General features: G+C 42.1%; 1 protein-coding gene across 12 annotated transcripts in view; it reads left to right on the top strand.

Annotated features, from left to right (window-relative positions):
* Positions 1 to 12,516, top strand: part of SGIP1 (SH3GL interacting endocytic adaptor 1) — a 206,634-nt gene extending 194,118 nt beyond the window's left edge. For all 12 annotated transcript variants that reach the window (XM_068239286.1, XM_068239287.1, XM_068239280.1 and 9 more), the window contains 3 exons: positions 6,482 to 6,546; positions 9,753 to 9,917; positions 11,525 to 12,516. In XM_068239286.1, coding sequence (XP_068095387.1) covers positions 6,482 to 6,546; positions 9,753 to 9,917; positions 11,525 to 11,547 — 253 coding nt within the window. In that variant the 3' untranslated portion in view covers positions 11,548 to 12,516. The remainder of the gene's footprint in view (positions 1 to 6,481; positions 6,547 to 9,752; positions 9,918 to 11,524) is intronic.
* Positions 12,517 to 15,394: the final 2,878 nt, after the last annotated feature.

The raw sequence follows: 15,394 nt of genomic DNA, 5'->3' as shown, positions 1-15,394 counted from the left end.
GGAGGGGAGGGGCGGAGTTGCTCAGCAAACGCGGACGATTCAAGCTGGAAGAAGAGAGCAGCAGCACAGGGACTTCTGTATACCGTAAGTCACAGCCTGCACTGTCACATGTAAATACAGAGGCTCAGACACAAAGCAGACAGGACTGTGCTTTACCCGGACAGATCGGGGATTTGGGGGAGGAAAGAAAGTGTGTGGCTGGGGAATGCAGCTGGACACATAAAAGCTGGCAGGACTGTGCTGTGTCACAGCCACAGGTGTCAATTGTGGGGCCGTGCACCGTGCACATAATGATATAGGCTAGGCTGATTGCTGTCCTTTGTTTTCTTTTGTTTTTAAGTCTGCCGAGTGTTATTTTGTGTTTGCTCTTCAGTCTTTGCTCTTTACAGGCTGCATATGCGAGCAGCATAGCATTTCTCTGTACATTGCTGCTGAATGTAATGATACCCTCTTCAATATGCCATGAAACTCTCAGAACAAACCAACATTTCATGCAAAATTATAAAGTGTGCTTTAGATCAAGTCTGTCAATGATCACTTTCAGTCTGAAGTCATGTGGGTGCGTATTTATTGATATTTCTTCTCAGAGCTTTAGCCATTTTATGACATCGCCATTTTGTATATTGCATACCATATCATAGTCTAATGTCCTACCGTATTATTATTATGTATTTATATAGCACTGACATCTTCTGCAGCACTTTACAGAGTACATAGTCATGTCACTGACTGTCCTTAGAGGAGCTCACACTCTAATCCTACCATACTCATAGTCTAATGTCCTACCATATTATTATTATGTATTTATATAGCACTGACATCTTCTGCAGCACATTACAGAGTACATAGTCATGTCACTGACTGTCCTTAGAGGAGCTCACACTCTAATCCTACCATAGTCATAGTCTAATGTCCTACCATATTATTATTATGTATTTATATAGCACTGACATCTTCTGCAGCACTTTACAGAGTACATAGTCATGTCACTGACTGTCCTTAGAGGAGCTCACACTCTAATCCTACCATAGTCATAGTCTAATGTCCTACCATATTATTATTATGTATTTATATAGCACTGACATCTTCTGCAGCACTTTACAGAGTACATAGTCATGTCACTGACTGTCCTTAGAGGAGCTCACACTCTAATCCTACCATAGTCATAGTCTAATGTCCTACCATATTATTATTATGTATTTATATAGCACTGACATCTTCAGGAAGCACTTTACAGAGTACAGAATCATGTCACTGACTGTGAATTAATAGGAATTATCATCCTGTATATCTTTGAGGATTGTATTCGCTTGTTGGGGGTGAGTTTGACAAACTAGGTTGCAAGAAAATTGGCCCAAACTGGGGGTGTGGGGGGCCCAGGTCCAAATTCTGCATCGGGGCCCAGAAGACTCCAGCTACGCCACTGTAGTCAGCTTTACAGACCTGGATTGTAACCAACGATTGCTGTAGCAACTAGAAAATGCATTGGTCTTTGTGTTGAAAGTAAAAAAAAAATTTCTGTACTGTGTTAGCCAAACAATATATGTAGGTTAGCTATTAAAAGGTATTACTTTTACAAGACTTTGTTTTTTTTCTACCTACATATCTTTGTGTTGGAGAAACCCTTGCTGTTTGCATCTCCTTAGATTTGTCTGGCAGGGATAGCCCCTGGTAATTCCTTTTTTTCCCTTCAGTATCACTCCTCTTCTGTTTTTTTTTTTCTCACAAAAATTTTTTATTGAGAAAGATATTATAAAAGTACAAACATTTAAATTTTTGTAAAGAGATCATACATAAAACTTTGGAGTAGAAGAAACATAGTGGCCCTGATAGTGCAAACTGCCTCACTGTGGAGGCCAGTGTTATAGGCTAATCGAGAGGGTGTTGGCAGCCTAGGGCATCAATTACCAACACTCCTGGGGTGTCGAGGTACACCGATGTACGAAGGAGGGGTGCACAAAATGTAGTGGGTCCAATGCGCAGAGGGGGGTGGACCTCTTTGGGGGTGACCTCGAGTACCTATGGTATCAGGACTGAGTGGGAATAGGGGGGGATGCCTAAGGCACGCACCCCTACGTTGGAGGATGTAGATAAAGGTGGAGTAGAGTGGGGGGGGGACCCCCCAGAAAGGGGAAAGAAGAGGGAAAGAAATGTGATAGAAGAAGAAAGGAAGGGAGACAGAGGAGAGGGGGGTAGGTTCTCCAGCCGCACGTACCGGGTAAGAGGAGTCCGCTTAGGTTGAAGATCCTAGGGTGCCAATGGTCTCGCTGGTGGTAGAATATGATCCTTTCTGAATCTGCTACACCTCGGTGATTAGGTTAGGGGGGCATCTCAGGTATTGTGAGATGTATGGAAGCCAAACCTTTTCAAAGCTGCGAAGTGAGTCGTCAGAGATAGCTTACATCTTATCGAAGCAAAGTGCATTATTTAAATTAGCTTTAAAGTGGGCAATAGGTAAAGCGGGAGAGCGCCATGAACTGGCGATCACTCGTTTGCCAGCAAGGCATATGTGGGTCAGTAGTTTATATTGGTGAATTGAGATGTTGGGGGGCCTGATGCCCAGTAGGGCAACTTCTGGGAGTTTAGGGATCTGTGACTTGATGGATGTGTAAATTATTTGATATATTCTGATCCAAAACCTTCGGGCCTTGGGGCAAAACCACCAAATGTGGGACATAGTGCCTGTCTGGCCACAGCCTCTGAAGCATAATCCATTGGATTTGGGATCGAATTTTGCTAACCTGTTTGGGGTTAAGTACCAACGCAGGAGTACCTTGTATTGTGTTTCTACTATGGAAGCGCTGATTGAGCATTTAGGTGTGAGCGACCAGATGTCGGAGAGATCTTCTGGGTCGAGGGAGATATTGAGCTCTTGTTCCCACTTCGTGATATAAGATGGTTTAGGGAGTTTGGCAGGAGAGATGATGCATTTATATAACATTGAGATCAGACCCGCAGAACCAGGGCCAGAGGCACAGATATGTTCGAAGCATGTTCGTGTGCGTAGTGAGTCATGGTGTTTGATGATCTGAGCAAAAAAGTGGGAGATTTGTAAATAGCGGAAGCCTTCGTGTGCAGGAATTTGTTTTGTCGCCCGTAGAGCGGCAAAGGACTTAATTGCGGTATCAGTTACTAAATCAAATATGGAAGTGAGACCCTTCTCTTTCCACCAGCCAAAGGCGCAGGGATTATCAAGACCCGGGATAAAGTCAGGATGACCTAGAAATGAGACGAGAGGTAGATGTTGGGAGATGAGGCCCGCTTTGTGTTTGACTCTATCCCAGGTCCTGAGGGAGTGAGTGATAATGGGGTCTTTGATGGTTTTACGTTGGGTCTGAGTTAGCCATAGGAGATTCTGAAGCGCGATAGGGGCACAGGTATCTCGTTCTATTATCGCCCACAGGGGGGGGTGGAGGTTTTCATGCCACATTGGCAATTGTGAAATTTGTGCTGCAGTATAATAAGCTGCTATACTTGGGACCCCCAGCACCCCATTTTGTTTAAGGCGATAGAGGGTGCTTCTCGAAACCCGAGGTTTAGTTTTACCCCAGATGAAGGCGAAAATCAAGGATTGTATATGCTTAAGTGTGGAGGCTGGGATATGGATGGGAAGGACTCGGAATGCGTAGAGTAGTTTGGGAAGAATAGTCATTTTTACTGACACTATGCGGCCCACCCACGAAATACAATATCTCTTCCAACATTCCATAAGATGGGTAACATCTTGTATCAGTTTGGGATAGTTAGCTTTGTACATGGTATGATAAGAATTTGTGAGGAAAATACCTAGGTATTTAAGTTTAGAGGGTTCCCAGGAAAAATCACAGGAGGTTTTTAAGGCTTGGAGTGTCGAGGCCGAGAGGGTAATGTCGAGGGCCTTAGATTTCTGGCTGTTTATTGTTCTGCCGGAGATATCTTCAAACGTGAGCAGAATATCAGCTAAGTTTGACAATGAATCTTGGGTATTGGTGATGGTGAGGACCACATCATCCGCATACATGCAGAGCTTATGTTGTCTTCCATGTAGGGATAACCCCCCCACGCCCCCGCAGCTATTGATCATCAGAGCCAGCGGCTCCATTGCCAATGCAAACAACAGGGGCGAGAGGGGGCACCCCTGCCTTGTGCCTCTGCATATAGGGAAGATGCTAGAGCGGTAGCCGCAATACTTAATAAAGGCGTGTGGGGAGTGGTATAGTGCACTTACCCAGAGCAAGAAGTTAGGCCCAAAACCCCAGCGAGATAGCAATTTGAATAAGTAGTCCCAGGAGAGTGAGTCAAACGCCTTCCGGATGTCTAGTGCAAGTAGCATCATTGGGATGTTTGATTGTTTGGCGGATGAAATTACATGTAGAAGGCGTCTGACATTGTCTCCTGCTTGCCTCCCTGGCATGAACCCCACCTGGTCCAATCCCACTAATGAGCAAATGTCTGTGTTAAGCCTAGATGCTAAAATTTTGCAAGAATTTTGATATCTACGTTTAGTAGAGAGATAGGACGGTAATTGGACCAGGTACTGTGGTCGGTGTCTGGCTTGGGGAGCATACTGATGCCTGCCAGAAGGGACTCAGGGCCGGGCCTAGCTTCATGGAGTAGGGAGTTAAACGCCTGTACCAAGGGCGGCGATAAAATGTGTGTGAATTTCTTGTAATAGGAGGGTGAAAAGCCGTCAGGGCCGGGCGCCTTATTAATTTTAAGTGTACGTATAGCATTTGTAACTTTCCTCTTCTGTTTTTATACCCCCCACACTTACCCGCTGTAAGGTACTGTTGCTTCCCCTCCTAATATCTCTGCTCCAGTTGCAGTTCCTCCCCCCCCCCCCCCCCCCCAACCCTTTTTCCCCAAGCCTCTCTAATGCAGCAATAAGTAACTAAACCGAATTACCAGCCCCTTCAGTGATGCGTGGAACTGGCTGAAATTCTACTCAAGTCTCTTGATTTTGATACAATTTTACTGAAGCAAATAGGAGAGGAAATAGAAGAATCAATGGCCACAATTTTGCTCACAGCCAAGGACAAGTCCTCCAGTGCCTAGGCACAGAGTTGATCACCCCACCACCCACTAAATTTAAAGTGGACCAGAACTCTTGCACAGGACAGAGAGAAATGCACCCTGAATGTATTTAGAGAGTTTAGGCCAATTCCCCCTCATTTGAGTCTAATCTCAAATTGTAATTTGATCCTCCCCTGTGTCTCATCACTGCCTATGGCAGATAAGCAGACAAGCCCATTTGATAGCACAGGCTGTAAACAATATGTCTGCTTCCATGAATCAGGAAGTAGACACTGTGCAGATTTATTTTAGGATTTGTATCAGCTGTAACAAATGTTTTTTGTTTAGAGGTTATTATGCTGTTGTGTATCTTTTAGAGCAGAGAGGAGGCCTGAGTTCAGGTCCACTGAGGGCCCATTTCCACTATCGCGAATTCGCATGCGTTTTTCGCATGCAAATTTGCATAGCAATACAAGTGAATGGGACTGTTTCCACTTGTCAGGATTCCTTTGCGTTTTTCTGTGCAGAAAAATTCGCACGACAGAGCCATCAGAATTCGCATGCCGCTATGCAAATCGCATACAATGTATTTATTAGGAAATTCTCATGTGGTTTGGGCATGCGAATTTTCATGCAAATTCGCATAAAAACAATGGAAAATCACACCGGCACTGCCATGGGTAAATTCGCATACATCGCCATCCATGCGAATTTTTACCACGGCGATTCCCACCGCACAAGTGGAAATGCAGCCTAATAGTGGGCCTAATACAAAATAAGAAGTGCCCGGTGGCACTTATTTCTACACAGTGGAAAAAAAAGATCAATGCATCTGTTTTGTTTGCATTTGAATTGCAAATCGATTGCAACTTACCGTATTTAGCAGAATATTGGAATGGAACAAATATCCCAGATTCCTAGAAATATGCTGCCTCTGACGGACCCTCACCCTGAACCCCTTCACATAGCCTAATCTCACTCTAATGCCTACAGGCTTGAAATACAGCCATGTTCAATTTACCAGTATCAAAAATTATCACATCTAATAGCTTAGTAATTATACTACTCTTACTTTCTGTATTTAATGATGCTTCTGGTGCTAAAAATCCTTGACTTGAAGTTTTGCTCAGATGACTAAAAAGCATATGTGTATAGGCTATGTGGGTGTGTCAGCTGCTACCTGAATTGCATCATCCTGCCATTCAGTGGGTAGGCACAGACTGAATCTCTCTGAGAGGAAGCCAGCATTTAGCGGTGACAGTTCAGTGGCCAATGTCATGGTCCCTCACCAGAGTGTAATGTATGTTTGCATAACCCTGTGCGTATTTTATTGTATTCATTATTTATAATGCCAGTATTTTATAACTAAAAGACAATGGTCATAATAATAATAATCTTGCCAATTCCAGTCATGCCACTCATGTATGAAAGGTCCCATGACCTCATCATCTCCATCTCAGACTGATTGTGTTTTCATTGTTTGTTTCAGGAGCACTGAACAACAGAGGATATTGTGGAAAATTCCAGAAATATCTCAGAAATCTGAAAATGGAGGTAAGCTTTAACCAGTTCACCCCCTAACGGACCAGAGCAATTTTCACTTGTCAGTGCTCCTCCTTTTTATTCCCCAATAACTTTATTACTACATATCACAAGAAAATGATCTATACCTTGTTTTTTTTTCGCCACCAATTAGGCTTTCTGTGGGTAGTACATTTTCCTAAGAATTTTTTTATTCTAAATGCTCTTTAATGGGAAAAAAACAAAAAAAATGAAAAAAAATCATTATTTCTCAGGTTTCAGCCATTATACTTTTAAAATTAAACATTCTCCTGTGGATAAAACAAACACATTTTATTTGCCCAGTTGTCCCGATGATTAAACCGTTTAAATTATGTCCCTATCACAATGTATGGCAACAATATATTATTTTGAAATATAGGTGTTATTTTTCAGTTTTGTTTTTTTTTTGTTCTGGCCATAATTACAAGCCCCTATATAATAAATTAAAATTAATTTTCCCCCATAAAATATAGATTAAAAAAAGCTGAGTCCCTAAGGCAACTATTTATTTATTTATTTTAAGCTGTTTTTTTTTACAGGGGGGGGGGGGGGGGGGTGGAAGTTTAACTTCATTAATTTTATTAATAGTGTGTATGTGCTTGTATATGTATGTGCTTTGTATGTGTAATATACTTTTTGGCCACAAGATGGCGCTAGTAAACACTCTCCCATGTAGGATGCTGCACGTACACGTGCGGAGCAGCGGGCGGAACACGCGACGTATTAAAACGTCATGTTGCCATTAACAGGCAAAAGCATGACGGTTTAGATTGCCGTTAAAGGTGGCCATATACATGATTCAATTATTGTATTTTTTATTTTTTTTTCAGTGTGAAAAATCAGATCAATTATTCAGCTTGATCTAATTAATCTCAAAATTGAGCCAAGGTACCATACACGAATGATCGTTTTTCTTTTTTTTCTGAAAATCCAGAAAAAAATGATCAAATAATCAAAAAGGTTTGAGTCTGGCTCATTCAGCTAACTATAATGCATGAAGCCCCCCAGCAAATCTGACCCCCCCCCCCCCCCACCCCCCACCCCCAATGTTCCCTTCCTACCCTTTGGGTTCACTTCACAGCTTTGGGGTCCATCTCACAAGAGTCATAAAACAAGTGTGGCCATCATGATCTTCACACCCATAACAAGTGTAGCCACAAAAACACCTGATCTGACGTATCAGAGGAAGGGAAGGTTAGTAGATAGGGCCCCTCACATCTCTGGGCCCCCCTGCGATTGCAGAGGCAGCTCTCCTCTAGTTACGCCACTGGCCGGTATGCCTGTGCTGCTGTCCATCTGCATCTTTGTGTTTTCATTTTTGGATTATTTGTTCATGACATAGATCATTTTTTGCTATGACTTATACAACAATTTTTTTTTTCACAAATATCTATTTCATTCTTTGGACTTTACAAATCAAGTTACACTGACTTTTTCTTTTGTCTAATTGCCTTTTCACTGTGTTCTTTTTTAAGCTATAAATAGTTACATTTCTTTAATTTATTCAATTGACATAAATTACATTATTTGATCAAACCTACCATACACCCATTCATTTTTTTTTTTATTTGATTGTTTGTATCGAAAAACAGGAAAATTAGTCAATTTGATTGTATCATGTATGGACACCTTTAGAATGACATTTCACTTTCTAACAGTGTTTTTAAGTTTCATTGTGCATATATCTGTTGCATTGGAATGACCAGGGCTGTGGAGTCGGTCCAAAAATCCACCGACTCCGACTCCTCAGTTTAGGATTACACCGACTCCGACTCCACGACTCCGACTCCTCTAATTTGCATATTACAATTTTGTTGATTAAAAGTATGTAACATGAAATTCGTCTCTTAACTGCCAACGCTTAGGAATTTTAAAAGACAACTGAAGTGAGAAGGATATGTAGACTACTATATTTATTCCCTTTAGACTAAAACTAGTCCTTGGTAAGAGTACTTGTAAAAGGTACAACCGGAACAAAGAACATCTATCAGGCCCTAGGCAATGTAAGTGTGGGTACATGTAAGAATGATGTGCAGGTACTCTGCAGGGGAATGAGGAGATTGTAAACAGACAACACCTCTGTGTTCAATGTGCACAGCATTCTCAGTGGATTCCCTGCAGCTCTGTGGGGAGTGCATATGTAGAGTATAGTACTACTGTGTAACAAAGTAAACCTGAGACAGATGAAATTAAAGTTTTATACATACCTGGGGCTTCCTCCAGCCGCCTTCAGGATAATCAGTCCCTCGTTGTCCTCCTCCACCACCTGGATCTTCTGCTATGAGTCCAGGTACTTGAGTCAGTCAAGCGTAGTGCGCATGCACACACTCCGCCGCCAGGAGCATACTACACCTGTGCAGCACTATTGCGCAGGTGCAGAATGTTCCTGGCTGTGGGAGCGGGGTGCGGCCGGACAGCGCTGACTGGCTGAATTACCAGGACTCATAGCTGAAGATCCGGGTGGTGGAGGACAGTGAGGGACTGATTAGCCTGAAGGGGGCTGGAGGAAGCCCCAGGTATGTATAAAACTTTACTTTTCATCCGTCTCAGTTACCCTTTAATTTGTAGTCACCAAACCAAATTTTAATAACATATCAAATTATTTTATTTCATCAGCAAAGGGAGTGCATACATTTGCATAAATCAGCATCAATGCAGAATTATTTCCATCTCATTGACCATCTCTATTAGTGACACAGCTACACATCAGGCTTTATTCTTACAGTATAGATGTTATTTAGTATATATAAGAGATTCCTGTGTACACATCATATATACAGTCACAATCAGATATGTATATCTGACCTTAAAAATACGGGGACTGCTTTATTGAAGCAGCACAAGTAACTAATTTTGATTGCTTTATTTTATTTTTGTGGACTAAGCACAGCTATTACTGTATATATACTGTATATATACATTATTTTTAATGACTATTATCTGAGAAATAGAACATTTTATCATATTTTCATATTAATTACAGTTACAAATTCATTAGGAGTCTGAGTCGGAGTCGGTGCATTTTTTCCCGACTCCGACTACTACTCCAGGCACCCAAAATTGCCCGACTCCACGACTCCGACTCCACGACTCCGACTCCGCAGCCCTGGGAATGACACTGAAACCAATACACTGAAGAACCGCGTCTCTGAATTTGAGAATGGTGTGACGCCATCTTGTTTCTGTTCTCCCTGCAGGGGTCGGCTCATTGCTCGCCAGGTTTCAGCTGTCAGAAGGTCCAACTAAACCTGCCCCACTAGCCCTCCAGTTCACCAGTGAAGGGTCAACTCTGTCTGGCTGCGACATCGAGCTGGTCGGAGGAGGATATCGCTTCTCACTCATTAAAAAGAGGTTTGCAGCAGGTATGGAGGGAGTGATGGGGGGTGGGGGGGGGGTGTTTGATTATCTGGAGTCTGTTATAGTTGATCTGGAGCCATAAGTATCTTATCTGTGCTATTGAAAGAACAATCTTCCCCTCACAATGTCGTGGCAGTTTTGCATAGCAGAGTATAATGCTGGAACTGCCTCCCCGCAGTGTCCTTGGGCATTTTCACAGGGTAGTTAATGTTGTTTTTCCCCTCTTTATATTTTAAAAATGGCTTGTTTTCCTGTAATGCATTATTAGCTTTACACCGCTATTTTATCCCGGTGTTTATCCTTAATTGTACTTTTCTTAAGAGAACATACAGAAACCTCCATCTCTTCATGTGCTTGTACAAAAAAAACTTTATTAGTGGTACTTTTCTTAAGATGCTCATACATCTAGCGATGTATGAGTAAATCGACCATAAGACAGATCGAATCTAATTGGAGAGAGATAGAGGGGAGAGGGTCAATGAGAGAGGGGCAGAGGGGCGATGAGAGAGGGGAGAGGGTCGATGAGCGACAGAGCAGCTTTCGGAGGGCGGTGAGAACAGTGCCATCGTGTGATGCTTGAGCATCGCTAAAAATCCGGCATGCTGGATCTTTAGCGATCGTCGTGTGGCCTCTGTACACTTCCAGGCCATGGCAGTTATCATCCGCCACAGCCGGGGTCAGACCAGCGTCGTCTCCTGTTAATGCTTTTTGGCAATCATACAGGAAATCGTTTGTTGGCTTTTGGCAGCACTTCCCGGCGATCGTTGTTTTTCACCCCTATAGGGTAACACAGAAGTATGGCACTAAATTAACCTGTTGCTTTTCCTCAAACGATGAAATAAATGGATATTAAAGAGAATCTGAAGTGAAAATAAACCTATGATATCATTTGTATGTGTAGTACAGCTAAGAAATAAAACATTAGCAGCAGAGATATGAGTCTAATATTGTTTCCAGTACAGGAAGAGTTAAGAAACTCCAGTTGTTATCTATGCAAAAGAGCCACTGATCTCTCCAAGAATTTCAAAGTCAGGGAGAGTTCTGTCTTCTTAAGCTTATTATCTCAAGTGTCTGTCACTGTATTTTTTTTCTGCAGTGGAAAGTTCAAAAGTTCACCAGCCTGCTCTGTGAAATAATTTAGAATGCTGAGTGTAATGTGTAAACTGCAAGTATAATAATTAGAGAATGATGTAATGTTATTTATAAAAAATGTATATAACTGAAATTAAAAATGAGAATATTTTCTTTGCTACTAATGTTCTAGTAATTATCCGTACTACACAACCAATTCATTATATCATAATTTTTTTTTTACTTCAGTGTCACTTTAAAAAGCTGCATTTGCATAATCGACCGTCTGTAATTATTACATTTAAATTAGAAGATTTTTTTACATGATTTTGTGGTTGCAATTTTTACTATACTCAAAATGTATATTAGACCCTTGCTTGACACATTTTGGTAAGTTGCAGGCAGAAATTTTATAAAAATTAATTGAACCCATTTTGCACAGAAATCCACCAGAAATTGAACGCCAGGTAGGTTAACTAAGCTCTGTTCCATTTGCTATTTTAACCCATGTTCAAGTGCGCATTTTATTTTTATCTCAAAGGAAAGTACTTGGCTGACGTCTGACGGAAGACCACCCGCGAGGAGCAGCGTTCCCTGAATCCAGTTTTAATTCAACGTTAAACAAATATGAACTCTTTGCCAGGAACAGGGGGAGCGTCTGCCGGGGCTGCGTCGGCCATGGAACAAGCGTTTTCCTCAGAAACCTTGGTGTTGCCCCGCCCTGCAGTATTTATTTCTAGGTGTAATATTGTTGATGGTTTTAAACTTGTAATTATCGTATTTGTAAATTGTATTTAATTCCGTAAGGCTGTATTTTGGCAGTTAGACTCTCGTTGCAGCATTTTACCATTGATTAAATGGGTGTAATTTAAACGGTTATATAAAGAAGAAAAAAAAGAAACAAATTTAGTAGTACTGTTGAATGGCACACTGCTTATGGAGATAGATTTTTGTGTATATATAGAATTAAATCTATAATATCAGTAGTTGTCATAGGGGTGCCTCCGATTCAAAAACAGTGTCTTCTGAATCCTTGTCTATGCACATGACAACAAACCCCCGGCCAGGCCGAGTGTTACCACATGACATTTGCATGACGCCACGAGGTTAGAGAAAAATCCAATAAAGGTTTGTGAATAACTCAATAAAGATTTACACATTTAAAAAAAATAACTGGGGCCAGTATAGCAATGTTTTATGAATTCACATTTCTATTAGAAATACCAGCAGCAGTGCATTATGGTCCAGAAAAAAAAGACGTCTGAGTCTCACTCAATGAAGGAAGCCATTTTGTATGCTCCAGAGCCATATTTGAGAAGGCAGCTGTATTGGTCATGGGATTAACAAGGCTTGTGCTGTCTTAATTGTACCTCAGGGGAGATGCATGTTGCTTGTAAACCATGGACGTGACCATAGAGGATGTGCCCCAGGTCCCATCAGTCCTTTCATCCTTCCTCCAAGCTTAAAGTATACCAGTCGGCTTCTTTATTTAACCACTAAGCCCCTTAAAGCGGAATATAACCCAGCATTTCAACTTTGCTCTAAAACATTATTTACAGCATATTATATGCAACCAGCATTTTTTTTTTACTAGACCAGCATTGGAAGGGTTACACACAGAGCTTTAAAGTTCCGTGGAGAGAAATGCAGACGCATCTGAAGTTTAGATAGATACATTTAAGTAAACACAATGTAACAAGTGAGGAATGTGACTCACTCTCTCTGACTGTGCAGGAGCTGGAGGACAGCCAAAGAGTGTGTAACATTCACCACTTGTTACATTGTGTTTACTTAAATGTATCTATCTAAACTTCAGATGCGTCTGCATTTCTCTCCACGGAACTTTAAAGCTCTGTGTGTAACCCTTCCAATGCTGGTCTAGTAAAAAAAATGCTGGTTGCATATAATATGCTGTAAATAATGTTTTAGAGCAAAGTTGAAATGCAGGGTTATATTCCGCTTTAAGGACCAGAGACTGCAGGTACCAAAAACGGGGCTTACCCTCGTCATACCGCATGGAATCGCCACTGTCGCTGTTCACCGATCGCTCAAGGCTACTTGCTTTGCTATTGCTATGATGGCAGAGCTCTGTGAGCTGGTCAGGAGCCAATTTTATTGGCTCCTGATCCTGTGATCAATGTGAGACAATGAGATTGGCTCCTGATCGTCTCACAGAGATCTGCTGCCATACTGATAATAGGATAAGTGAGCTTAGTGACACAAATGGCGGTAGCGTGTGGCGGGGAAGCTGAAATCTATGCCCTGGCAGGGATAACAGGTCCCAAACGGCATAGATTTCAACTAGCGTTGTTCGGAAGCGGTTGATATAAGCGTCCTACCATATATCCATAATCTACGGTATCTCTCTCTCTCTCACTCTCTCTCTCTCACACTCTCTCTCCCACTAAGTTATTCGCACAGGATTTGCTTTAGGCTATGTTCACATTATATGCATGTAATGTAACTGCATTGCAATTCGCTGCAATGATGATTCCACAACTGGCGCCTTTGTATCATCGCATTCCCTCTTAGAAACGTACACTGAGCTGTGCGCTACCGAAGACAGTGCTATAACCGTTTTTTAAAGGATACCTGACCTGAGGCATAGCTACCTAAGGCAGGAACAGAGGTGTGTTCATGCTGGGTCCACATACCTCTGTGTGTTGTCCATTCCTCTCTTTGTTCCCCTTGGTCATCACTTTTTAAAAAATTTGACTTTTGGCTAAAGTCGAATTTTCAGACAGGAAGAGGCCGGCTTGCTGCAATGTTTCTCCTGCAGGGTATCCACCCCTTAAGGAGAGTGAATGGAGCAAGGAAGGGGAGGGAATGAGAGTCCTATTTTTCAAGGGGTGAGTCTGGAGATCAGGGGTAATGAGGAGAGGAATGGACAATACTTAGTGGTATGTGGCATTAGCATGAACACACCACTGTGCTTGCATGCTGGGTACACACTATGAGATTTTCTGGTCGATTTACTGTCAGATCGATTATTTCCAACATGTCCGTATTGCTTTTCGATCGATTTCCGAGCATTTTCCGATCGATTTCCGTGCACTTTAATAGGAATCGATCGGAAAATGCTCGGAAAATGATCGGAAAGCAAATCGAACATGTTGGAAATAATCGATCTGACCGTAAATCGACCAGAAAATCTCATAGTGTGTACCCAGCATTATTAGGTAGCTTTGCCTTGGGTCAGATATCCTTTAAATGGTACCATTCAATGTGATATGTGTGTGTCACCAAGAGACGCTAGTTTTGAACATGGCACATTGCAAAAGATTTGGTGTGAACTTGGCCTAAATAGTAAGTTTTATTCCAGCTTGAGAAGCATGTGCCCTGACAGGGTTGGTGAAGTTTTCTGACACTCAGTGCTAGGCTATGGCCTTCTCTTACAAGCTGTGGAGTACATAATTATGAACTAGGGTGAAGGAGGAGAAAGACGGGTTACTTTATGGGTTCCTAAAATCCCAAGGTCATTGTGGCACAAGCTAGAAGTTGAGCCCCCACAAAACGGCTGCCTTCATTTGGTGATTACAGTCTACATGTCATTTTGCACACCAGTGATTGTTTCTCATCATACGATGTGGGAGAAACACACACCATTTGTGAGCCGGTCAGAGCTCTGTCATGGTTCCTTCCAGGGAGAATAGGTTCTTTCTGACTGGTGCTTAAAAGAAACCGGTCATGACAGAAATTTGGAGGCTAACACTTCTGTCCTGAGTATGTGCCGTTTTCTTGACTCTTTTCTAGAAAATAGTACTGATTAGTTCATAAAGGATTACAGCTAAGCAGCCAGCACTGACAGAGGCACGCGTCAGCCATGTTTAGCCTCCATGTTTCTCTTGTGATAGGTTTTCTTATTTGTAGTAAACTAGTGAAGCTCCATAGACCTAAAGCCAATACAGTCCATGTATACAGTAATAGAGTTAGTTCATCATAAAACCATTTATTGCAAAGCCATCAGCGAACGGACAGACAGGAAATTTACGTCTTTGGCATTCTGTGGTGTTGCCATTTTCTATAAGCAGGTGAGTGTGTGAAGCCACTGCCATCCTATTGGTGCCCAGAACATATAAAGTGGAGGCACACGCCAAATATCCATGACACATATGCAGTAGTAGGCCATGTCACCTGTGCAGCGCTGACCCTGGCTTTCACCTGCACACGGGGATAGGGAAACATGTAAGGGAATATCTAATATGGGTCTTGCTTCTAAATAAACTGAATGTTCTCATTGGCAATTTACAAGCTGTTCTCCTACTGTGGATTTGTTATTAATATCTGCACTGCTTGGAAGTTATACCTAGGCTCCACATCATCTTGCCACAGGCAAAAACGGGGCAGGAAATTTGGGCACACCATGCATCGCCATAGGCTATGTGAATTATGACCATGGCAGCGCTGAAAC

This window comes from Hyperolius riggenbachi, chromosome 6 (genome assembly GCF_040937935.1).
Source record: "Hyperolius riggenbachi isolate aHypRig1 chromosome 6, aHypRig1.pri, whole genome shotgun sequence".
Taxonomy (NCBI): Eukaryota; Metazoa; Chordata; class Amphibia; order Anura; family Hyperoliidae; genus Hyperolius; species Hyperolius riggenbachi.
The sequence above is the reverse complement of the archived record's forward strand: the minus strand, read 5'-3'. Positions and strand labels throughout refer to the sequence as shown.